Source organism: Carassius carassius, chromosome 30 (genome assembly GCF_963082965.1).
Source record: "Carassius carassius chromosome 30, fCarCar2.1, whole genome shotgun sequence".
Classification (NCBI taxonomy): domain Eukaryota; kingdom Metazoa; phylum Chordata; class Actinopteri; order Cypriniformes; family Cyprinidae; genus Carassius; species Carassius carassius.
In genome coordinates this window covers 18,404,107-18,429,487 of record NC_081784.1, presented here as the reverse complement: position 1 = coordinate 18,429,487, position 25,381 = coordinate 18,404,107, and the positions used below count along the sequence as shown (strand labels likewise).

The 25,381-nt window shown below is 35.7% G+C and overlaps 2 protein-coding genes across 4 annotated transcripts in view; one reads left to right on the top strand and one right to left on the bottom strand.

Annotated features, from left to right (window-relative positions):
* Positions 1–25,381, bottom strand: part of LOC132110798 (deubiquitinase DESI2) — a 104,193-nt gene that overhangs the window by 30,180 nt on the left and 48,632 nt on the right. The gene's annotated exons all lie outside the window — the stretch shown is intronic.
* Positions 6,433–24,077, top strand: LOC132110795 (adenylosuccinate synthetase isozyme 2-like). Of its 3 annotated transcripts, XM_059517751.1 has the most exons (14): positions 6,901–7,131; positions 8,695–8,826; positions 13,464–13,566; positions 14,555–14,623; positions 14,709–14,759; positions 16,133–16,199; positions 17,315–17,422; positions 17,627–17,708; positions 17,930–18,056; positions 19,936–20,090; positions 21,311–21,435; positions 21,524–21,621; positions 21,692–21,841; positions 22,225–24,077. In XM_059517751.1, the coding sequence occupies exons 2-14, from the start codon at positions 8,767–8,769 to the stop codon at positions 22,275–22,277; spliced, it is 1,248 nt and encodes a 415-aa protein (XP_059373734.1). In that variant the 5' UTR covers positions 6,901–7,131; positions 8,695–8,766; the 3' UTR covers positions 22,278–24,077. The 3 variants fall into 3 exon arrangements, 2 of the variants coding, with proteins under 2 accessions (XP_059373733.1, XP_059373734.1); XM_059517750.1 differs by lacking the exons at positions 6,901–7,131; positions 8,695–8,826 and adding an exon at positions 6,433–6,729; XR_009424683.1 differs by lacking the exons at positions 6,901–7,131; positions 8,695–8,826; positions 22,225–24,077 and adding an exon at positions 6,433–6,729 and having other exon boundaries at positions 21,529–21,621; positions 21,692–21,827.

Sequence of the window (25,381 nt, the reverse complement as noted above, 5' to 3'; positions counted from 1 at the left end):
TTATCTCTGCAAGAATATCAGAATCATGCAATGATCAAGTCTGCGTTTATTGGACACTTAATATCATGTCAGTCTGTGCTTTCAGAATCGGCAAATCTGAATCTAAACCAGGAAGTTGGTCACCAGATAACACGGAAACTAGTTAAACCATGACACCGGCATCGTCCATGAATTTGCAGCATTACCTAGCTACTTCCTAATGACTTCCTAATGACCTACTTCCCCTGTTCCAAGATGGCGGCGGTTATGACGCACGCTTAGAACCCCAAGGCGACATCTAGTGTATATATATCTGTTAGTTGCAGAGGGAGCAACAAAGGACCTCCTTTTAATTTTGACCCTCTTGTCCCACTGCATTGAGCCATTGTTTTGAATGCGCTCGACCACTAAAACGTTGCGTCCAAAGCATTTCTTCTTCTTTTAGTTTTCTGGGGGTTACAGGTCAACGTTAAGGTACATACCGTCACCTACTACATTGGAGTGTGTAATGTGAAAAAAAAACTTGATAACCCAAACTGGGAATTGGCGCTCTGCATTTAACCCATCTAAGTGCACACACACACACATACCGTGAACACACACCCAGAGGAGTGGGCAGCTACACCCAGAGCTGTACCCCACCAGGGAGCAACTGGGGGTTCAGTGCCTTGCTCAAGGGCACTTCAGCCGTGGGTATTGAGGGTGGAAGAGTGCTGTTCATTCACTCCCCCCATCAGTGGCGGACTGGGACAGTAAATCAGGCCGGGAATTTGACTCCACCCCAGGCCACCTCTGTTGCTTGCAGTCACCACCACCCAATTCATGTGTCCCCCAGACTGCTAAACTCTTTGGCTCTTTCAGTTGTTTGAATTGGGTTATACTTAAAAAATAAATCAAAGTATCAAGGCATACACTGTCTCTATCCTCTTTCCTTAATCCCCCTCTCTCTCACTCTGCACATTGAGTTTCTATGCAAATAAGCACTTTCAATAATGTATATTAATTATGCAGCCATCAATTGTATGTTCCAATGATCACAGTCCTACTACTGATGACCTTATAAATCATAAAAGCACATATTTTTCTAAGAGCATAGGCAGCATGTTTAGTTTTGCTTAAACTTTACTTGAAGGTTCCTGCTCTGACTCAAAAGCTGAACTGTCCACCCCTCTTGTTCAACAGCAGGAGCACTAGCAGCACTAGAGCTACTGTTGCTTCCTTCGTCACCTTCAAAATAAATAAGCATTGTACACTAGGCTACATATTGTAGGCTAGAAATGGAAAATCAATTTCTGGTCAATTTTGGCACTAAAAAAATACTGTATCCCCATATGTAAAACAGTGTTAGTTTGTCATTAAGATGCTCTTTTAAAACATCAATCATTATATACATTTAAAAAAATAATAATATAATAATAATAATAATAATAATATATATATATATATATATATATATATATATATATATATATATATATTTTTTTTTTTTAATAGATTTTATCTATTGTAAGTCGCTTTGAATGAAAGCGTCTGTCTGCCAAATGATTATGTAAATATTAGGGTGGAAGAGTTCAACTTTTTCACAGTTCGGTTTGTTTCACGGTTTTAGAGTCACGGTTTCGGTACCGTTGTGTGTGGTATGTTTATGGAAAAACTATACTTTCCAAAAATAAAAATAAAAAAAAAATATATATATTATCATATTATTAAGAATATTCTAACTACAAGCAAATAAACTGACTTTCAGGGTTTTTTTAGGTATTGCATTAGTTTTTAGGTACAGAAATTAAAGTAATCAAATATAAAACAGCATTGCATTTTGGACTATAAATTAAAGATTATTCTTTATTAAAGTAAAAAAAGTTTTTTGTGATTACTTTGCTGTTGCTGTTCGATTAATATAAAGACTTTAAGTCACTTTAAGAGAATGCACTGATACAGTGTAAAGAACAAGAGTGAATGATTTGTAGAGGTTTTTTAATCGCTGTTGTTGTAATGTCTGGGAATCCAGAATGCGCATGCATCAACAGAAACATATATTATTTGAACCCTGTTTGTTTTACGTGTTATTTATAGTAAACCATATTACAGATCCTTTTCAGATTTAAGTTGCACAGCGGTCCCAGCGCGTGCCGAACCATGTGTGCTAAACTGAACGGTTCGGTTTTTTCAGTGAACCGTCCCATCCCTAGTAAATATAAATGTAATTCTGACCGACCTAGCTGCTCCTACTGGCGAACTTTCCACTGGGATTTTGCAGTAACTTGCTGCGTCTGTGGCCAGGGCTTTTCTCATTTTTATACGTTCCCTCTCTGCTCCTCCTGACCTTTGCGTTTACGCTCCATTTTTTGCGCGATTTTCTAAGATAAAGCCTGCCTCTGGATATAGCCAATTAGCAGTGTTGGGGAGTAACTAGTTACATGTAACGGCGTTACGTAATTTAATTACAAAATTATTGTAACTGTAATTAGTTACAGTTACTAAGAAAAAATGAGTAATTAAATTACAGTTACTTATGAATTTTTTAACGATTACAAAGGGGATTACATTTGAATATTTACACACATCCACATACAGATTTAACTGATTTATTTCCCAAATTGCACTGACTATTCTGAGACATACCGCCCTAATAATTTCCCGGATGCGGAAATACAGTCTGGTTCGTAGAATCCAGTCATAAAAACGGAATGCCTAATGGACGGAATATGCCACATTTTGGATGACTAAATCAAAAGTAGGTCAGTACACTTGAATCAAAACATGACATGGACTTGTGTCTGTGAATATAAAGCCCCAAAAATGCAATATATGACTTGCACATTCTGCGTGTCTGTGGAAATCAGGCGCGGACTGGACACCGGGAGAACCGGGACAATTCCCGGAGTCCTGGCAGCCGATTTTGCCCCACTATTTAATATCATTATTGTATAATTGCCTGCCGAATGTACAAAAGCGATCATTTGCGAATCCGCCATTTGATAATTAAATCTCTAATAAGTCATGAAGTGTTAGTTGTGACTCGCGCGCTCTCCGCGCCTCCGCCAAACGGTTTGGATCAGACTCAAGAGTAATCAATGCGAGAGAGAGAGAGAGAGAGAGTGGACTGCTGGAGCAGAGAAGCAGAACTCCTGTTCAGGGTTTCAGGTCAGTTTCATCTGTAAAGATGCTTTTTTGTCTTTGTTTTTTTATTTATTTAATCAAGCAGCAGCACGTTGCTCATCAGTCATAACTCAAAATACTATATAAAGGACATCATTATTATCTGTTGTAATGTTACAGTAGGAATTTAGCTGAAAAAAAATCCGATTTTTTTAATAGGTTTAGGGGGAGCTACGACAGACAACAACACAACCCTTACGAAAATTAACATTTTAATATTTAACTATAAATCCAGAGAAAATGGTTACTATTGGTTAACTGTGGTAACCAAAAATGTAAAATTATTTTACAAATGTATTTATTTAAAAATAAATACAAATCCATTTGCAAAAAAAAACAAGGTTATTTTACTTTTATATAGGCTAATAAAAGAATGTTTAACTTTTGTAAGGGAAAAACATCACTCGTGTACAGTATTAGGATTTTTCTATAAAGATATTGTAGTATTGTAGAGTATTGTATTGTAAAGTATAGTTTTGTTCAATCTTGAGTATTAAAGTCATGAGAGAGATGGATAACAGGGCAAAATAAAGAGACTGAAGAGAAAAATGGAAGTGAAGGTGCAGTTCAGGAGAGAACTTTTAATTATTTTGCATGTCCCCAAATTAAAGATTTAAACCTTTTTTGTCAGGTCCATACAAAAAATAGTTTTGTCCATGAATTTGTTTGTATGAGTTTGAATTTTCCAGTCTGAGTTTTTTTCCCAGTCCGCCCCTCCTGTAAATTAATGGCAAAGACATGGTTTCATTTACTACACATAGGCCTACTGAAGCTCGCAGTGTTTTCAACCTCTGCTGCCTCAATATAGAAGTACACGAGCACATAAACATAATTTCTAGAAGTGCTCTGTGTCACTTCATGCATTTTACTTATTTTGAGAAAACTATCATCATATACAGAGACAGCAGTTTAAAAAAAACACCAATGTTTCAGGAGTTTATTACACAGAATACGTCACATGCTTATTAGATAACTGTATTTGAGTTGATGTATATGCTTTTATTTATTATTCTTTAATTTTCACAAATTTATAAAAGTAATCAAAAAGTACTCAAAAGTAATTAGTTACTTTACTTTAATAAAGTAATTGAAAAAGTTACACTACTATTACATTTTAAACAAGGTAACTTGTAATCTGTAACCTATTACATTTCCAAAGTAATCTTCCCAACACTGCCAATTAGGCAGTGCTTCGCTGGTGTTTGGTCATGTGGTGGTGTCATTTTCACTCCGCGATCGCCTGATTTGTACATTCATAAGACCGTCAATTAATTCGCAGTTGCATAACAGCCTATTGCACGTCAGCCTGATCGACTGCACAGCGGCAGCCGGCAGGCCAGAATGACCGTCAGACCACCGGGAAATGGCCAGTCCGCCCCTGCCCCCCATGCACCTACAACTCCTGCTGGCACTAGTCTCAAACCTGCTTATTTTATTAATAAGAAATCATATATTGTTAAGTCTTGTATGTCATAACCATAGTCTTGCATCATGTATGATTTCTTCCTTTCTGTTAACTGTTCTAAATTTGATTGATTTTTGAACTCTGTAAAATTTTCTTCCTGTATTACCTGAATCCCAACTTTTTTGCCAGTTTGTCAATGTTTTGTTTGTTATTAAAAATGTTCCTTCACCTTTTCCAAGTTGAATATCTATTTTGTCACTGTGATTTAGAGCTTTTTTGCTAATTTATCAGCTTCTTCATTACCTACTATATCTATGTGTGCTGGTATCCAAATATTTTTAATATCACCTCGCAGTCTTTCCAAATTGAACAACGCTGTATATATTTCTATTAAAATGCCATCTCTGGTTGATTTACTAATAAAACTCTTCAGTGCTGCTGCTGAGACTGAATAGAACAACACTTTGTCAGGTTTGACATCCTCCACCCATTGTAAACCCAGATATACTCCAACTAATTCTGCTGTATATATAGTTACATTATTGGAAATTCTTTTACTGTGTTGTATTTTGAACTCTGGAATAGCAATACCCACACCCACGTGCTCATTACTTGGATCTTTAGAACCATCTTTACATTTCGAAGTATCCATAATAGTTTTTGTTTATGAATTCTTGTACCATATTGAATATATTTTCATTTCCCTTCTCCAACCATTCTTTTTTCTTTTCATTTATCGCTATGTTACACTTGCGCATACATGTGAATCACTTGTGCATACATGTGAATCACTTGCCCATACATGTGAATCACTTGTGCATACATGTGAATCACTTGCCCATACATGTGAATCACTTGCTCATACGTGTGAAACCCTTGCACTTACATGTGAAACAATTGCACATATATGTGAATCACTTGCGCATACATGTGAATCACTTGCGCATGCATGTGAAACATTTGCGCATACATGTGAATCACTTGCGCATGCATGTGAAACATTTGCACATACATGTGAATCACTTGCGCATACATGTGAAACATTTGCGCATACATGTGAATCAGTTGTGCATACATGTGAATCACTTGCACATACATGTGAAACACTTGCGCATACATGTGAGACACTTGCGCATACATGTGAAACACGTGCACGTACATGTGAATCACTTGCACAAACACTATATATCTGTGCATATATATGAAAGACGTGGTTACATAGAAACTCTTTGCGCATACCCTGTAATCGCCCACGTACTGTTGTACCTGCACAAAGACTGCACTTTCAAACATTCTCCCGTGTTGGAGAGCATAAACATTTTCAGTGTGTCCGGAAGTCGTTTCATTGCAATTCGGAAGTTTAGTTCATTTGGAAACAGAAGCACAGTTTATGCAAAGAGTTTATATGTAACCACATGTCTTTTATATGTATGCACAGATATATATAGTGTTTCACATGTATGCGCAAGTGTTTCAATGTGTATCACAAGTTTTCAATGTGTATTGCAAGTGTTTGTCTCATTGTCTCATACGGCCTCCCATTTTATGGGGACCTAAATTGAGGTTCCCATGGATACAGAAGCTTATAAATCATACAGAATTATATATATATATATATATATATATATATATATATATATATATATATATATATATATATATATATATATATATATATTTATAGATTATATATATTTAATTAATTAATTTATTTATTTTAGATTGTAAAAATGCAGAAAGTTTTCTGTGAGGGTTAAGTTTAGGTGAAGGGTTGGTGTAGGGCGATATAAAATACAGTTTACAGTATAAAAATTATGCCAATGAGGAGTCCCCACAAGGACAGTGAACCAGACTGTGTGTGTTTGTGTGTGTGTGTGTGTGGGAAGGGGAGGCGTTGGGACGCAATTGGTGATCCGCTCTCGCGGTGTCTGCTCAGGTGTGCGTGTGTCAGAGGAGCATTGCGGAGCTGCAGGCAGAGCAGAGGGGATACGGTCATGTCAGACAGCGTGAACTCACAGTCGCAGGACGGAGGATCCCACGGCGAGGACAGGACGAGCCAGGTGACAACCCCGCGTGTGGGCAACAGAGTGACCGTGGTGCTCGGAGCGCAGTGGGGCGATGAAGGCAAAGGAAAGGTGGTGGACCTGCTGGCCCAGGACGCTGACATGGTCTGCAGGTGTCAGGTTGGTTTATGAGGACTGTAGTCTTTAAATATGTGAATATATCTCCGGTGGGCTGTGTAGTTGTGACGCGCTGTGTAACGTAACGTTACATCACCCACAAGCTTGTTTGTAAGGAAATATTCTTGGCTGATCAGAGAGTAGTGAATGCATGTTAAGTGATGTGAATGCTTGTGAAGTTTGTGATTATAGGACTTGTTAGCAGACCAGTTCTTGGTAAGCAGTCAGCTGCGTATTATTAAAGCGGAAACGACCGTTACAGTGCGCATGTACGCGCTTCCATTATAATCAACTAACGTTACGCTGTTTGCGCGCGAGCGATGTCGATTATAATGCAGCGTACTGGTTTAGGTTCGCTAGCAGTGTACAGTGTAGCGTGTTTGCTAATTTCACCTTGACTGAATTGTGTGATATTAAAGCCAGCAGGGGCGGACTGGCCATTTCCCGGTGGTCTGACGGTCATTCTGGCCTGCCGGCTGCCGCTGTGCAGTCGATCAGGCTGACGTGCAATAGGCTGTTATGCAACTGCGAATTAATTGACGGTCTTATGAATGTACAAATCAGGCGATCGCGGAGTGAAAATGACACCACCACATGACTAAACACCAGCGAAGCACTGCCTAATTGGCTATATCCAGAGGCAGGCTTTATCTTAGAAAATCACGCAAAAAATGAAGCGTAAACGCAAAGGAGGAGCAGAGAGGGAACGTATAAAAATGAGAAAAGCCCTGGCCACTGACGCAGCAAGTTGCTGCAAAATCCCAGTCAAGTTCGCCAGGAAGGGAGCAGGTCGGTCTGAATTACATGTATATTTACTAGGGATGGGACGGTAGCGCGGTAAAGTTAGTTTTAGGTTTGATATTCGCTGGATATTCGCCTAGGCTTGCTTTAGGGACCGTCTGCAAATTTACCTCTCAGTACAAGTACAAATTCCAATCATTAATACAAATTATGTTTCCAACACCACAGTAAATGCCTTGTGTGCAAACTGACAGAAAATATTTAACCAATATGTCGCTAAAACAATATCTCCCTTACTGTACAGTACATAATAATTCTTTAAAAACAATTACTGTAAATCACCAAAAGGGTTTTTTCATGTTCCAAAGGTTGTAGTAAATTTGTAGTTACAAGACTTACTTACTACAGGTCAAATTTGGCCAATATCTCCCTTACGGTATGTACAGTACATAATTCTTTAAAAACAATTACTGTAAATCACCAAAAGGGGTTTTTCATGTTCCAATATTATATATATATATATATATATATATATATATATATATATATATATATATAATATAATATATATATTACAAATGTATATAATGATTGATGTTTTAAAAGAGCATCTTAATGACAAACTAACACTGTTTTACATATGGGGATACAGTATTTTTTTAGTGCCAAAATTGACCAGAAATTGATTTTCCATTTCTAGCCTACAATATGTAGCCTAGTGTACAATGCTTATTTATTTTGAAGGTGACGAAGGAAGCAACAGTAGCTCTAGTGCTGCTAGTGCTCCTGCTGTTGAACAAGAGGGGTGGACAGTTCAGCTTTTGAGTCAGAGCAGGAACCTTCAAGTAAAGTTTAAGCAAAACTAAACATGCTGCCTATGCTCTTAGAAAAATATGTGCTTTTATGATTTATAAGGTCATCAGTAGTAGGACTGTGATCATTGGAACATACAATTGATGGCTGCATAATTAATATACATTATTGAAAGTGCTTATTTGCATAGAAACTCAATGTGCAGAGTGAGAGAGAGGGGGATTAAGGAAAGATGATAGAGACAGTGTATGCCTTGATACTTTGATTTATTTTTTAAGTATAACCCAATTCAAACAACTGAAAGAGCCAAAGAGTTTAGCAGTCTGGTGGACACATGAATTGGGTGGTGGTGACTGCAAGCAACAGAGGTGGCCTGGGGTGGAGTCAAATTCCCGGCCTGATTTACTGTCCCAGTCCGCCACTGAAAGCCAGTGTGATGTTTGACCGAAGGCCAGCCTTGAAATATTACCAGATGTACATCAGCTAATGTTGGAATATCTGGGATGTTTCGCAAAGGATGTAAACATTGGCGCAAGACTCCCGAAGGTGTTGAATATTACAGCCAAACCAGGTGTTGGAATTATTAATAATTAAAACAATAGTTGTTAATAATATTACTGAACATTAACCTCCAGTTACTTAATTTTCCACAGTTGTCGCGTGTTATGAATGTACACAATCCTGTAACTTTTTTTTAAAGCAACATTTATACTTTCGACGGTTGCTAGAATGTTTTTATAGATTGAACACACACACACACACACACACACACACACACATGTTTGTTTTTGTGAAAAGTGGGGACATCCCATAGGCGTAATGGTTTTTATACTGTAAACTGTATATTCTATGGCCCAACACCAACCCTACACCTAACCCTAATCTTCACAGGAAACTTTCTCAAAAAAACTCATTCTGTATGGTTTATAAGCGTTTTGAAAAATGGGGACATGGGTTATGTCCTCGTAAGTCACCCTCTCCTTGTAATACCTGTGTCATACCCATGTCATTATACAGAGTTGTGTCCTGATGTGTCACAAAAAACAAGCACACACACACACGCACACACACACACACACACACACATATATATATATATATATATATATATATATATATATATATATATATATATATATATATACTTAATATAGCTATGTCCTTGGTTTGTAAAAATGATGTTATGGAATTTTCAATTGCATGCAAGTTTTCTTGATATGCTTAATTAGAATATGTAATATTATTTAAAATATTTAATTGGCTAGAGAAATAGCTATTTGTGAGTAATTGTAAAAAAGTATTTGCAAAGTAATTTCAAACACATGAATGTTACTGAAATGTATTGATTAAAGTTAAAAGGTAAATCTCTAAAGGAATGCTTTTTGTGTTTAATTATGTAAAATGCTCCAGGCAAATTATATATTTTTATAAAAATACACATATATTGTTAAGCAGTTGTTCAGAGTACTAAAGAAAGGTTTACTTAGCATATGGCTCCATGTGTCAACATCTCATACTGCATGTCAGAAAGAAACAGGTGTCACTATTTCACCCTTGTGGCTTTATTAGACCTGGTGATTTTGAAATGTTTACACATATGTATGTAACTATACAACACAAAGTTTAGATTTGTCAAGAGAGAACTTTTAAGGACAAATGGGCAAATGGAACCCGTGGTTGTGTTAAGTGTTAGAGAGCAGTGATAGCAGGCTGCTTTACGCCCCTGTCACTATGCATGGTATTGATAAGAGGTTTGCATTGCAAGGATTCTCTTCTAAGAAGTTTGTATTTTGCCAAGATTGTGATTGCATTCAAATAAGACACTTGGTGCTGCTGCACTATGCAAAGGATGGGACAGAAAGCAGATAGTGTTAGCCTTTTTATAAAAAACACTGCACTCAGCAGTCTGACTGGTTTTCCTTACATGCAGATGGAATGGAAAAAAGACCATCATGTTGTTCAATGTCACACCAATTTGATATGTCGGTCCAGAAACCAGAGGATCTAACACAATGCGTGACCTCTTTTTAAGATGCCCTTAACATTTTATTTGCAGACTTCTCATGTCAGACAATTTTGTGTGGTTAAATCTGTTTTATAGGTGAGATATTGGAAAAACAAATAAGTTGGCTTCACATTGTTTTATTGTACGCATAATAATCATATACTTATTATGGCTTGCTTATTGTTTATGATTTTTCAGGTATGTGGGCTTAAATGTTTTAGGTTTGATATAGTCACACTTTCATAACTCGTTCAGAGGAAAGCCTACAGATTTTTTATGACAACCAGGTGCTGTCGTCAGTCTTACCTGTTATACAGGAACCTACTGAGACCTTTGTGAGCTGTAACCATCTAGTGGAGTGCGTAAAGACATCCTTTAGTCAAGCTGTACTTTAGGTATTACATTTCTTTCTTGGCCTGCCACTGTAACATCAAGTCTGACAAGAATGAAAGGCCATCTGTTGCTCTTACAGATAAATTCTGTAATTGGATAGATTTGCTATATTGACTTTGCAACTGACACAGTTTGCTTTAAATAATATATTATCTACTACTGCTTGTTTATCAGTGAGTCCAAGTATGTTGCTTACTTATAATTGAGGTGTCCTTTTAAACAGTGTTATTCAAGTCCCACATGCTTTATCTGATAACAGGAAGTATTGTTTAATTGCTTTTTTTATCAGTTGATTTATGTTTTTTTTTTTCTCAGTATTATTTTGGTATACAAAGAAATTAATAGTAATTTTGACACGTTTCAAGGCTGAAGTCAAAGACAAATATAGAATTTTTTATTACTACTCATTTTACCTCTGTGTCCCCCTTATATATTAAAGGAATTGGGGCTGACTGGGAATAATGCATTTTTACAAAGGCATTGGTGAATGAAAATGTAAGCTTTTTTTGCTGTATAGTCTATGACACAAAGAAATAAAGAAAAATTGAGTGTTTAGCCGCAGAAACAGAAAGGTCAGGCAGATTTAAAGCTTGAATTGCAATCGTGGAAATGTTTTTTGTCTAGTAATGCTCAGGTCTGAAACTGGTTGAGTTGATTTGCTTTGTGAGTGCAATTTCTAAAACCTCTAGAAAGTGGGAACCTTGTTTGATTTAGAATCTTTCTTTCATTATCCTAGAGAGGTTTGAGTGCCTTCTGTCCTTTCTTGTGTATGTAATAAATGCTTATAAATTCAAATAAAATAGTAAATGCAAAAATGATTTTTTTTCTCATGCATACAGTCATGGCCATGACTATACTCTTGCTCTCATTACAAATGTGCACACAGTTTCTATTCTGAAAAACCAACAAAAACCTAACCAGATAGAACATCTCAACATTATCTCACCACACAAAACAATATTTAATCAATCTGGTTCATCTAATTGGTCTGCTACTTTTTGAGCTACATTTTTAATGTTGTTGGACTGCTTGATGTGTTGTTGTGGGTAATACAGTGCTAACTTTGCTAGTAATCCCTGTATTACTTCCTCAACCCCTTGTTCCTCTTCAAACAGATGGTGGAGCAGATCACTCAGTCTAGCCACTTTTAGCATGCCAGGTTTAGAACACTGGACGCCATCCAACATGGCCTGAAACCCCAGAGACAGTCATGAGAGCAAACGTGACAAACATCATATGAAAGAAATGTTCCAGCCTATTGACTTGGCTTTTTCAGGTTTCTCTGAGGCCTAAAAAAAATTTGTTTGGTTCCGGTTTCCGACCGACCCTGTCAATTTATGTGCGACCCAAATTTATTTTATGAGACTGGGGAAGAACGGTCTTTCACACATCGTTAATTAAATTACAGTTTCCTTTAAATGCTGTTTTACACTTAAGTAATCCGTTAAAAACCATTAAGTATTGCATCAAAACCCTTTAACTGTCAATTCCTAAAGTGAGCTATAACTTAAGGTTTGGAAATCGTAACATTAAGAGAAACACGGGGGGAGGGGGGGAGTAAACAATATATCGCGGAACAGAGAGGGCACTGACAACATGCTGACAGACAGGACATTAACATTACCAGCTTACTTTTAATATGAAACAAAGTCTCATTTGGTTATTTCACCTTTCAAATGTGGTCATTTTTTAAAGAAATGTAAACAATAAATACCGTTTTGTGGCTCTTGAATGTGTCGAACAGATCGCTGTAAGTTAGATCATCAGTTAAAACGAACTGATCGTCTCTTGCTTCTAGTTAATTTATAGCATCAAAATCAAATAAACCACATAAATGAACATAACAAAGAATGTTGTTTGACTACAAAAAGATGTCTGTACACTCCGTTTTTCAAGTTCAAATCCTCCATGTTAATCTACTATGAGATCGCCTGTCAAACTCCCGCGAAGGCTTTTTGTGTGTGTGTGTGCGTTTTGCGTGTCTATGGCAACAACAGACTTTAAACGGGAATACAGAATCACTGTCGTAAAAGTACCGGTACACACATTTAAAATCAGCGTGTGTGTGTAAAACTGCCACTGGAGAAAAAAAAAAATAAAATAAAAAAATAATAAATCCCTACCGACCAATGACCTCAACTGACAACCAACCGGAACCAAACTTTTTTTTTTTTTAGGCCTGATACAAACTAAACATCTTTCCCCAAGAACCCACATCTTATTAAACTAAATGCAGTATCAATTCAAATTAGCTTTAAAGTCAACATTAAATCTAAATTGCAGTGGTAGGGGTGCTCGCAGGACCAGTTTTGAAAACCACTGCTTTATGTCATTTTACAGCTTAAAGCAATGACAAATAAAATGATAATTTAACAAATGTAACTCGGTGGAAATGAAATGTGTACATGCTGTTTAATGCATTTTAGTATGTTATAGTCTATTCTGAAGGCCACAACAAATTGTCCCACAAAATGCATGCAGAAATTGTGAAAAAGGATTCCATCAGGATTCCTACTATAATTGAACAATAGAGCTGTTCTCACACCTAACAACCAAAATCTGTGTTGTTTTCATGCTTCAAAAAAAAAAACTGCATGTCAAAGCATGTCTGTACCATAACATAGTAATAGGATAGTTCACCCAAAAATAATAATGTTTCATAATGTTTTGAAATTACATGGGTAAGTACTGTAAATAATGACAGAACTTTTGGTGTGAATCTTCCAAAATTTGTATGGTATCTTCTCGAAGATTGAAAAGTCTTTGTGTTTCTTCTCTCCTGTAGGGAGGCAACAATGCAGGACACACGGTTGTGGTTGATTCAGTGGAATATGACTTCCACCTTCTACCCAGTGGGATTATCAACCCTAAGGTCACTGCCTTCATTGGTGAGTATGTCTAATTTCCTCTCTCCATTTGGATATATGAATTGTGCATATTCTCATGCAACCAGTGCAGCATCTTCTGTTAGTCCGTGCTTTGAAAACAACACCACAGCTTCCTGTTGGAGTGTTTGGATGTTGGCCAGCATATCCAAACTAATATAGCTGAGTGCAATCTATGCACTTTATTTGCAAAGATCCAATTTTGCTAATGGCCATTAATGTGTTTTGGCCTTCTGATTCATATATCAGCACTGTAGATTAGTATGATGTATTGGAAATGCTTGATGTTCATAGTACATAAGAATGTACAGCTTTCAGAAATCGGTGTTGCAGGGTTTGAGTGTTGATTTGAGTGATTTTTAAGATTGCTCTTCAGTATTACACCCTTTTCTATCCTTTCCAACACTTGGAATGACACATTTGGGCTTTACACACCTGTAATTGGTAAATTTTTACCTCTTGCTCCATTTATTTCAAGATTTTACATTGTACATTTTATAAGCTTGGGTTAATGCTACTTTTGCATATTTATGAATCACACAACTTGCTTGTCCATCTGGGGTATTATCACAACTAAAACTGATCACAGCATGACTCAAGAAACAAGTTTCTGTGACTGTACAAAGTGTATGAATATTAATGAGTTTGTGATCGGTTTATTGTACGCATAATAATCATATACTTGTGGCTTGCTTATTGTTTATGGTTTTTCATGTATGTGGACTTAAATGTTTTAGGTTTTATATAGTCACACTTTTATAACTCGTTCAGAGTAATGCCTACAGATTTTTTATGACAACCAGGTGCTGTCGTCAGTCTTACCTGTTATACAGGAACATTGTTGCTAAACAACTCACTGTAACATTCTAACACCACATTATTTAAGACTTCAGGGTAAAACTGGCCTTTAAAGGTTGTAAAGATGCACTTATCTCAGGGTTAAAGCCCTGAATTGGACAGTGATGACTGACAGCTCCTCATTTGATTGCAGGTAATGGTGTAGTCATTCACCTGCCGGGTCTCTTTGAGGAGGCTGAGAAGAATATGCTGAAAGGAAAAGGTTTGTTTAACTGTTTGTGTCCTTGGGCTGTATGATTGTGTTTCAGTGAGCATTGGTAGTGGTCTAACAGCGAGTTTGCTTGCAGGTCTGGAAGGCTGGGAGAACAGGCTCATCATCTCTGATCGGGCACACATCGGTAGGCTGATGGCTCTCATGGCATAAAAAATTACATTCACAGCTGCAAACACAGCAAAATTTGGCTTTACAGGGATGCAAACAATTTAATTTGATTGCAATTCTTTACTAAATGATTATTTTGAATTTATGGTTATTTTTTAAACCTATGCTGAATACGCTTAAAGTTTTCTCTTATTTTATTTAAACAAAAACACAGTAAAAACAGTACATTGTGAAATACTATTACAATTTTAAATCACAGTTTTTTATTTTATTATATAAAAAAATATAATTGATTCCTTTGATGACAAAGCTGAAGTTTCAGTATAGTCATTATTCCAGTTTTCAGTGTCACATGATCCTTCAGAAATCACTCTTATATTCTGATTTGCTTTTTATTGAATAATATTTTAAAAATGGTGGTGCTTCCTAATATTTTTGTGGAAAGTGTGATTTTTTTTGTGTATACTTTGATGAATTGAATATTCAAAAGGACAGAATTTATTTGGAATATAAATTTTAACGTTAGAAAAAGTAGAAATAGGAACATTATAAATGTCTTTACTGTCAGTTTATTCTCGCGGAATAAAAGTAGGCCTATTCATTTAATTAAGGAAAACTTGTAACTTGAGCCAAATGAATGCATTGATGTACATTGGGTGTTTGGATTTGGAGAATTATTTACATCAAAACAGAATTATCATTTCGTTAAGAAATAAACAAATAATACAGTAGGTATTATTACAGTGCTTGCAAGGCACTTTGTTGATGCCCCTCCGATAATCTGGTAAGGTTATTATTTTTTATTTTTTTGGCTTGTTTTATTTATTTATTTATTAATTGATTTATGAAGTGTATGATAGCGTTTTGAAAACCTTCCTTTGGCTATATAGTTATGAAAACGATTCATACTGAGTGTCACAACAATGGCAAAGCATTACTATATACAGGGAATGTAAGCCTAAACCTAAATCTTTAACACTATTCTTTTGACGCCTTGCAAGCACTGCTATATCCTTCAGGAACTGCAAATCTAGCTGTCAATAATAGCTCAGTATCAATAAGAATAATATCAAATTAATGTGTTTAAATGTTCATTCATGCATCAATGCATTTTTACCCCTCTTTATGTTTTGCTTTTTGGATTTGTAGTAGGCAGATACTGCTCTCAAATGTCATATAATCAAAGAGTCCTTTAAAATTAATAATGGTATGTGTTTGAATGATTATGCCTTTAGTCGTTGTAATCATAGATTCTCAGCAGGAGCCGTTATAATGAAAGGACACAGGATCAACCCAAGTCTTGTTATGGTGACCTGCTTTGGCATGTTGGGTTCAGAGCTCAGAGAGATGAGTTGTCTTACTGTAATGTATACACTCTCCTGCCTCTAGTGTTTGATTTCCATCAAGCTGTGGATGGAGTCCAGGAACAGGAGAGGCAACAGCAAGCTGGCAAAAAGTAAAAACCTGCTTTATGCACACGCATACAACACGCTAGCAACATGTTATGACACGAGTTCATAACAAAAGGAAAAAAATGCTTTGAATGATGAACTTTAGTCATGTGTAATGGCAGCTTTTTTGACCACTCTGGTTGATCTTAGTAATTGTCTATTTATTGTGCATTTTGTGATTTGTTTTATAACTGACAGATGCAATGTACTGGATTTGGAGAGTAGACACAGTCTTTTTGTCCTTGAAATGTGAAATAATATATATATATATAAATAATTATGCAATCTGAATTTTTTTATTTTTTATAATAGTTATAGCATTCGATATTAAATATAAAAAACTATTACATTTAATATTGGCTAAGTCTGGCATAGTCCATGTCACATTAAAAAGGTTAAATTAAAATGTAGAGTACGAGTAGATGGCTTGCGGTCTGTTTGCGGTCTGTCAGAATTAAAAAAAAATTGTTTTTCATTTTTTTATGTTTTTGAAAATAGACTATGTTCACCAAGACAGCATTTATTTGATTATAAATACAGTGAAAACAGTAATATTTTGAAAATATTTTTTGCCGTTTTAAATAAGTGTGTTCTGTTTAAATGTAATATAAATGTAATTTATTCCTGTGGGGCATAGCTGAATTTTCATCATTAGTCCAGTCTTCAGTGTCACAAGTGGAAACCATTTTAATATGCTGATTTGCTGTAGAAACATTTATTATTATCAGTGAAGAACATTTTCTTATCAGTATTAACAATGAAGTTGTCTTAAAGTTGTGCTCTTTAATATAAATGTTTCAGGATTCTTTAATGAATAAAAAACATTTTTAAGTAGAAATCTTTTGTAACATTATACATGTCTTTACTGTCACTTTTTACCAGTTTAAACCATCCTTGTTGAATAAAAAATGTGTATGTAAACTAAATTACACTTAATTTTATACAATATTGTATGTAACAGAAGATCACTTCTCTGTCTTTATCCACTTAGGGGTCCCTGAAAAAGGTTGCAGACCCCTGTTTTAAAGCATACCCATTAATCCACCATGGAAAAAAGTATCTATCTAATGCATTTGAATATCACTCATGAGTCTCACCTTCTTTCTGTTTCACCACCTAGTTTAGGAACAACTAAAAAAGGAATCGGCCCAGTGTACTCAGCCAAAGCAGCTCGCAGTGGCCTGAGGATATGTGACCTTCTGGCTGACTTTCAGGAGTTCTCAGAGAGGTCAGGGTCTGCCTACCTGTTCAAATGAGCTTGACAACTCAACTATTCGACCCATTCATGTCACATTCAATACAGTGTTAAACTTCACCATCTGTAAAAGCACTTAATCCAGTTCTTAATCCAACAGAAACAATGGAAGAGCACCTGATCACACTACTGGTCTATCACAGTGTCAACTGAGCAGTCTCATGTATCTTTTCACAGATTTAAACATTTGGCCTCGCAATATAAGTCTATGTACCCTTCACTGGAGATTGATGTGGATGGGGAACTTGAGAAACTCAAGGTGAGAAGCTTAGATGTCACACCAGTTGATACCATAGATTAGGTTTACAAGATTTGATAAGACTCTAAAAAAAAGTCAGATTTATAGTAAATTAGGTAGAGATGAATGCATTGCAGATGAAAAAAAAATGCATTTAATTACTGTATTAATAACAATAATATCTAATGTGAAACAAAAACAACAAATGTTAGCACAGTTTCTGACATTGATTGTTTTTTCAGACATATGTAGACAGGATAAAGCCCATGGTGAGAGATGGAGTCTTCTACATGTATGAGGCGCTACACGGGCCTCCAAAAAAGATTCTGGTGGAAGGTGCCAATGCTGCCTTGCTGGACATTGACTTTGGTGTGTAATGGATACACTGAAACACATACATACCATTCCCTGACCACGTATAACATAAGATTATGCAATGTGCTAACCAGCTGATTCCCATTTGTGAGCTTCTGGAAAAGTCCTCCCATGTAGTTAAATCCTGTGTAGTATCAACAACAATAAGTCAATAATACAGTTTCACACATTCTACATTCTCTATTATTAGGGACCAAGCACTGAAGGTGCGTAGGCACCTATTGTATCCATTAGCGTACTTCTTCTTCTTCCGTTCTTGAGTCTATGTGAGCCCATAGAACCACTTGGGGAAAGCTGGCACACTGATAGAGGACAATCTCCACATTAACCACAGCAAATTTGGAGTCTCTATCTCAAACTCTCAAGCACCACACCTTGTCCAAAGTTTCACTCATGTTAATGCTAAAATGCTATATTTTATGAACGCATTGCCGTATCTTTACGAAACTTGGTATGCTTCTTCGGCACCATGCCCTGATGGTACTCAGTTATAAAGACATTTTAAAAAATGCTAATGACTTTTGTTTACGTTAGCCTATTGTAATGACACCGATCTTGATTTGTTCCTTGGATCATGATGAGAACAGTTTACCAATTAAGCCATAATTGCATAAACTTCCTGTCCGCCATTTTGATTTATGTTGAAAACCTACTTTTTCTAAACCCTAAAACCAATTTTCATCAAATTTGACTTGGATCATCTTCAGACCAAGCTGGCCAAAATTTATGGATTTCATGTCGATATATGAAACTGGTTTTCGTTTAGCGCATCAACGAATCTGCTGGAAAGATGCCAAACTGCTGAGGCTGTATCTCTGCAAAGCTTTGACATATTTACACCAAATTTTGCATGTGCCATTGTCACCTCACACTGATCGTCCCACATCAAGTTGGTAACAGTGCCACCTATTTGTCAAGAGTGATAAACTAATCATTAACCGTTAATTTAGAAATTTACAAAAATGCTAATAACTTTTGATAGCACGAGCCTATAAAATAAAACTGGCCTCAAATTATTTATTGTGTCATGCTGACAACATAGATACCAATTATGACATTACTGGATGAACTTCCTGTACATTTTCGAACCATTAGTCCACCAAATTTGACTCGGATCATCTTCAGATCATGCTAGCAAAAGTTATGTATTTCATGTCAATAGACAAAACTGTTTTTGTATAGTGCTACTACATATTTAAGGCATTGCCAAAATGAATCTGAGGCTGTATTTCTGCAAAGGTTTGACATATTGACACCAAACTTTGTGTGTGCCATTGTCACCTATCACAGAACACACCACATATATTTGATAACTTATTGGTCAAAAGTGATAAGCCAGTAAATCATATTACTAGTGGTTGCATTTATGTTTTTCCAGCCATTTTGACTAAAATCATCTTAAAATTGTTTTAATTACTCATTGCTAGAGTGGGCTGATGCTCCATGCCATGCTTAGCTCCTCATTTTACCCCTTCATTGCTGCCTGCAGCTATATATTGTTTTATCATTATTTTGTTTATTCTTCATGTAAATTTTGTCATGTTAAGTTTCTAAAATGTGTTATTTTTATATGATTAATGAAATGTAAGAAGTGTATTAAAAAAAAAGACATTGATGCTTATTACTCTACATTCTAATAATAACATTGTCATAACATTCTCTACAGCTCTACTAACATTTTTTTTAATTGCATTTGTTCAATTAATTGTATTTATACATTTTTTCTTAATATATCTCATCATTTGATTTTTTACATTTTGTTTTAGTTCATTATAATAAATACATAAGTAAAAAATAAAAATAATACCGATATTGGCGAAGGCTTCGTTAACACTTCACTAGCATGCAGCGCTGATGTGATGCTTTTGTTTAGGGACATATCCGTTTGTGACCTCCTCAAACTGCACTGTGGGAGGAGTGTGTACGGGACTGGGCATGCCGCCGCAGAACGTGGGTGAAGTCTATGGAGTTGTCAAAGCCTACACCACGAGGGTTGGGATTGGAGCTTTCCCTGCAGAACAGAACAATGTAAGCAGCTGCTTAACTTCCTCTTTTGTTTCTGCATTGTTTGGATGAGCTCTCACTACTGTTCATATTCTGGTGCGTTCAGTGTTCTGAGTGTTTTGGCAGTAATGACCCTGACTTTAGTCGAGCATGATTATTGTTATGGAAAGATTTGAACAGGAAAAATTAGGCTGGAGGAACAGAGCAGTCAGTAATCTGTCACACTACTTGACAATGAATATATTATGTATAAGACATTTATGATTTCCTACAGTATTCATAATGTGCTTTTCAGTGACTAAATAATAGTAGGGTTCCCACAGTTAAGGAAATCGCGGAAATATTAGGATTCTACAATGGGAATTAATACATTTGTGGGATAAACATGAAGAAGTCTAAATGGTTTAGTTTTTTTTCTTCTAATTAAATTGTATGGTCACGCTTGTACATAGCAGGACATTTTAATCAAATGTCTTTAATAAAAAAAAGAAAGTTAGGTACAGTGTTCTTATTGTTTCCATCATGCATTGAAAAACAATTGCTGTTATTGAGGTGGGATTAGGTTAAAGTTAGGGACAGGTTTTGTGGTATAATTTGGTTTAAGGGCAAGTGAAAGGGGTCAACAGTGTTATTATAGATAGAAATTTTATAGAATTTCTGTAATATTAATTAAATATTGCAGAAATTAATTCCAGAATTACTACAGGTATTCTAAATATAAATACAATATAAAAACATGTATTTAGACAATAAGTGCATTGTATCATATAATTATTTTAAATGTCAGTACATAGTATATTAAAAAAAGTGGGTCCAAATATATATCTTCAACTAGAAATTGCTCTTACACTTCAACACTTTGAGTACAGTTTTAAAATGGCTCCATCTAGTAGGAACAAGGTTTTGTAGTTTTTTAGAATTCAAACTGTCAAATAATTCTGCAAAAATAGTAGATCATATAGCTCATATCATATAGATATATGTTTTTAGTTTATTAAATAGTACACATTAACAAACTTTACTGTAAATAAACCAGGGTAAGTCAAATGCTGTTTATCTATTTTTCTAAATGTTTTCTATATATTTGTCCCTGGACAGAATGTTACACATTCATCCCTAAAATTATTACAATTATATAAAAGCTTGACTGTTAATTTATTTAATGTAAAAATTCAGATACCTTTACACATAAATACACAAAGTCATTAAATGTTGCGCTTCATTCATTCTGTACTTATGCACAGGAAATTGGAGAGCTCTTGCAGTCGAGAGGCAAGGAGGTGGGCGTGACCACAGGTCGCAAAAGGAGATGTGGTTGGCTGGATCTGATGCTTATCAAATACGCCCACATGATTAATGGCTTCACCGCGTGAGTGTTCAAATAAGTCTTTGTTTTCTGTATCTGCGTTCTATAAAGTACTGTTTTCTTATATGCGTCCCTCTATATGTCTGTTTAGCATAGCTCTCACCAAACTTGACATCTTGGATGTGCTTCCTGAGATCAAAGTTGGTGTTGCATACAAAGTAGATGGTGAAATCATCCCACATTTTCCAGGTAAGCATCACATTTCCTATATCACATTTAATAAAAGCTAGTGGAGTTAAATCTCATACATACTTCCCAGCAAACCAAGAGGTGCTGCAGAAGGTTGAAGTGCAGTACGAGACTCTGCCAGGCTGGAAAACAGACACATCTGCTGCCAGGACCTTTGATGAGCTTCCAGAAAATGCACAGAAATATGTCTACTACATCGAAGATCACTTGGGTGTGCCTGGTAAGACTTTAAAGGGATAGCTCTTACAATAATCGAAGTTCTGTCATTTACTCACCTTCATATCGTTCCAAACTTGTATGGCTTTCTTTCTGCTGTGGAATGTAAAAGAAGATATATTGAAGAATGTGGGCAACAAAGAAGATTTGGTTAGCATTGACATCCAAATGAACAAAAATAATATGGGAAGTTAAAAGTTTGTTTAATTCCAGTATTCTTCAAAATATCTTCCTATGTGTTTAGCAGAAGGAAGAAGGTGATGCATGTTTTGAATGAGAGTTGAGTGAGAGTAGACTGTGACTTTAACATTCAAGTCTAATTGTTTAAAATGCAGTGGAGTTGTTTTACTACAGTGATCCTAATGACTTCTTCCATCTTTGCTTCAGTGAAGTGGATTGGTGTTGGGAAGTCACGGGAATCAATGATCCAGCTCTTTTAAGAGGCTTCTTGGCCTGCATGTAGCACTGGCTGGATTAATCTCTGGACTCGGGGACGGATAGTTGTCTCATATGATTCCTCTCCCACCTCACTTCAGTTTCTCCATGGCAAGAACATCATTTTGTGTCACTCAGCTCATCGTGCAGCCCTTTGAAATTGAGTATTTGTCATAAATAACAGCATTCCCGTGGTAAATCAAAAGGGCTTTTCAACTAGTTACTTTTTGGAATCATTTAACAGTTTCTCATCTGCTTTACATTATTCTCCTCTGGTATTTTGAGCTCTCATAAGCTCAGTATCTCCAGCTGGAGTCCATATGCTGTACATGTGCTGCTACTTCAAACAGTCAGGCATCAGTAGAGATGTATATTGTTGTTAGATGTTAATATTTCACACAGATTTGGTAAAACGATTACTTATACATGTTATGTTAAATGTTCTTTGATCATACAAGAATCAACGGTTATGCAGTGTGTACTACCACACTTTGTCCTTGTTTTAAATGGACTGTATGATTGACTTACTCAAGTCAACTTCATTTAAACATACAGTTTTTAAAAGAAAATGTTTATTTGACAGGTGCATAAATGTGAATCACTCGACTCATTTGATTCAAGATTCAAGATGAGAATTATGTACAATACACCCTGAAAATGTAAAACGATTACAGTGGGTGTTTTCTGCTTCTCCAAAAATAGGAGTAAAATATTGTGTTAAAGCATCTTTGAATAGAAATTTAATTCGCTCCAAAAATAGTATATAATAAACATAAGTATAATGTGCCTCAAGAAGCATGTACTATTATAAAGGCAGGGGTTTTGATTCCATTGAATGTATGTAAATGTTTGCAAAGTCCTCAGATGTTAATTATTCAATTGTACAACTTTATGCCACAAGCATATTAAAGCCACAGTAATGAGATATCAGTAAACTTGCCTTTCAATATAGATTGTCAAAATATAGATCCTTAAGATGGTTATGTGAATTCAGACGCCACCTCAGTACGAGCTGTAAAACTCACTGATGTATGAACTACTTCTGTGGTTGTCAGCGTCTGCTTTTCTGACCTCCAGTACTACATTTACAACCTTTCAATGTTAAGAGATGATCTAAACAGCTGGGTTGTTTCAGAAACCCAGATTTGCTTCTGTTTTGTCTCACCCTCTTTACTGCACCTTCCAATAAGTGATACAGGATAACGTGTGCCTTGTTAATACAGATGAACAGTGAAACTTGAAAACGAATTCTTCATTTGATCGCGCTTTTATGGATTTTAACTGATAAACCTCCTTTAGTTTCCGAGGGCATTATTGTCATTATTGCCAAAAGTGCACATGCATCCAAAGAAGTATCTTAATGGATAAGTGAATGCTGTGATATAAAGAGCCTTTGTAAATGACCCAGAATGATAACTCATTGTTTTTCAGATTGATGACGGTGTGATGCACTGCATTTTCTTTTGCTCACAGCTGCTGAATAAATGATGTAACCTGTGTGTTTGCTTAGTAGCATCTATTACACATCAGTTATCTTGTATTAACACAACATTTCCTCTGCACAACAACATTTCCTCTTTGCACAAACATAACTTTTTCTGTTTAAGAAATCTTTTACTGTTTATGGGTTGTATTACTGATTATTGGGTTTTCATGTGTACAGAACACAAAGCCATATTCTCTTGAATTCACAATTACTGGACACTTTGCTGGTGATAGATACTGATGGGGCTGCATGGTCATCTAGTGGAATTTGCACCAAAACTCACTCCGATTAATAAAGTGATATAATGAGAAACTTTCAATGTTGTTGTGTCTGTTCATTTTTAGCAGTATTTTGTGTCATTGGTTCAACAACACGCCACAAGGGGGAGACATTTACTTTGAAATAGACGTTGAACGGTGACATCTCTGTGATTACGTTTGACTAAAACTTCTGATAGTACACAATTTCTCTCGGATGATAATAACATTCTGTTTCTTGTTTGGCTGGTGAAGGTGCCAGGATATAAATGTACACATATGTGCGATGTAGTAGGAGGTGATGACTGTGGTGAGAAAGAATGATGAGCTCTCTCATACTGTACACTGGAGACTGAAGCAGTCTTCCTGCTCTCATTACACATTCACTGCTCTCCTTTCTATAAACCTTAACCTCATTATGAATTAGATCTTATTATTGGTGCTGACAGTATCATTGGTGTTAAGTTTTGATATAATAATTTACATGATTTAGATTAGTGTTTTATCCTTTGATTTTATGACTTTTTATTGTTGTTGTTCATATTTTGTCACAAACCTATTGCAAATACAGTACAACAGCCTAAACTATTAAGTTAATATGTGCACTGTAATGTCAAAATAATTGATACTTTTTGTAAAAATTTCTTGTAGAAAGCACTCCAATGATAAGCCTTGGATTTCAAAAAGAAGGAAAGATCTGCATAAAAAGAAAATAGCTTTTCAGATGGGAGAATCACAGAAAGTTAGAGAGTGTAATAAGATGGCGAGAGCTAAACTCGAAAGGATAGGTTAAAATGTAAAGATAAGGAATTAAAAAAAAAAAATAGATCTACATGGCAGCAGGTCAAAACCTTGGCAGGTATTGAGAAGCGGGAGACCATGATAAGGCAGATATAAATTTTACTGATAAATAAATATTATTTAGGTTTGATAACCATGATTTATTGCAGGAATCAATTATCTAAAACAGAGAACACTATCTAGTATTTTTTTTTATTTATATTTAATTTATATAAATTTAAGAATATATATGTCAAGAAAATCCAAGGCCTGATAACATGGGAGACAATGTGTACAAAAGTCCCCAAAATATGGAAGAAATCATAAAGACATTGAGCCACATTTGTTAACAGAGAAATTAAGATCTCAATTTAATATTGATTTAAATGTTGCAGAATAGCTATTAGATTTTTTTAACAGAAAGGTCACAGTGTGTTAAAAATATTCTGAACAGTTATTTAATTCCACAGTTCACTTCAGTGTGTGTGTGTGTGTGTGTGTGTGTGTGTGTGTGTGTGCGTGCGTGCTTGTGATTCATTAATTTAAATGTCTTTGCAGTTCTTCCTCTTGTCACAGCTGACTCATT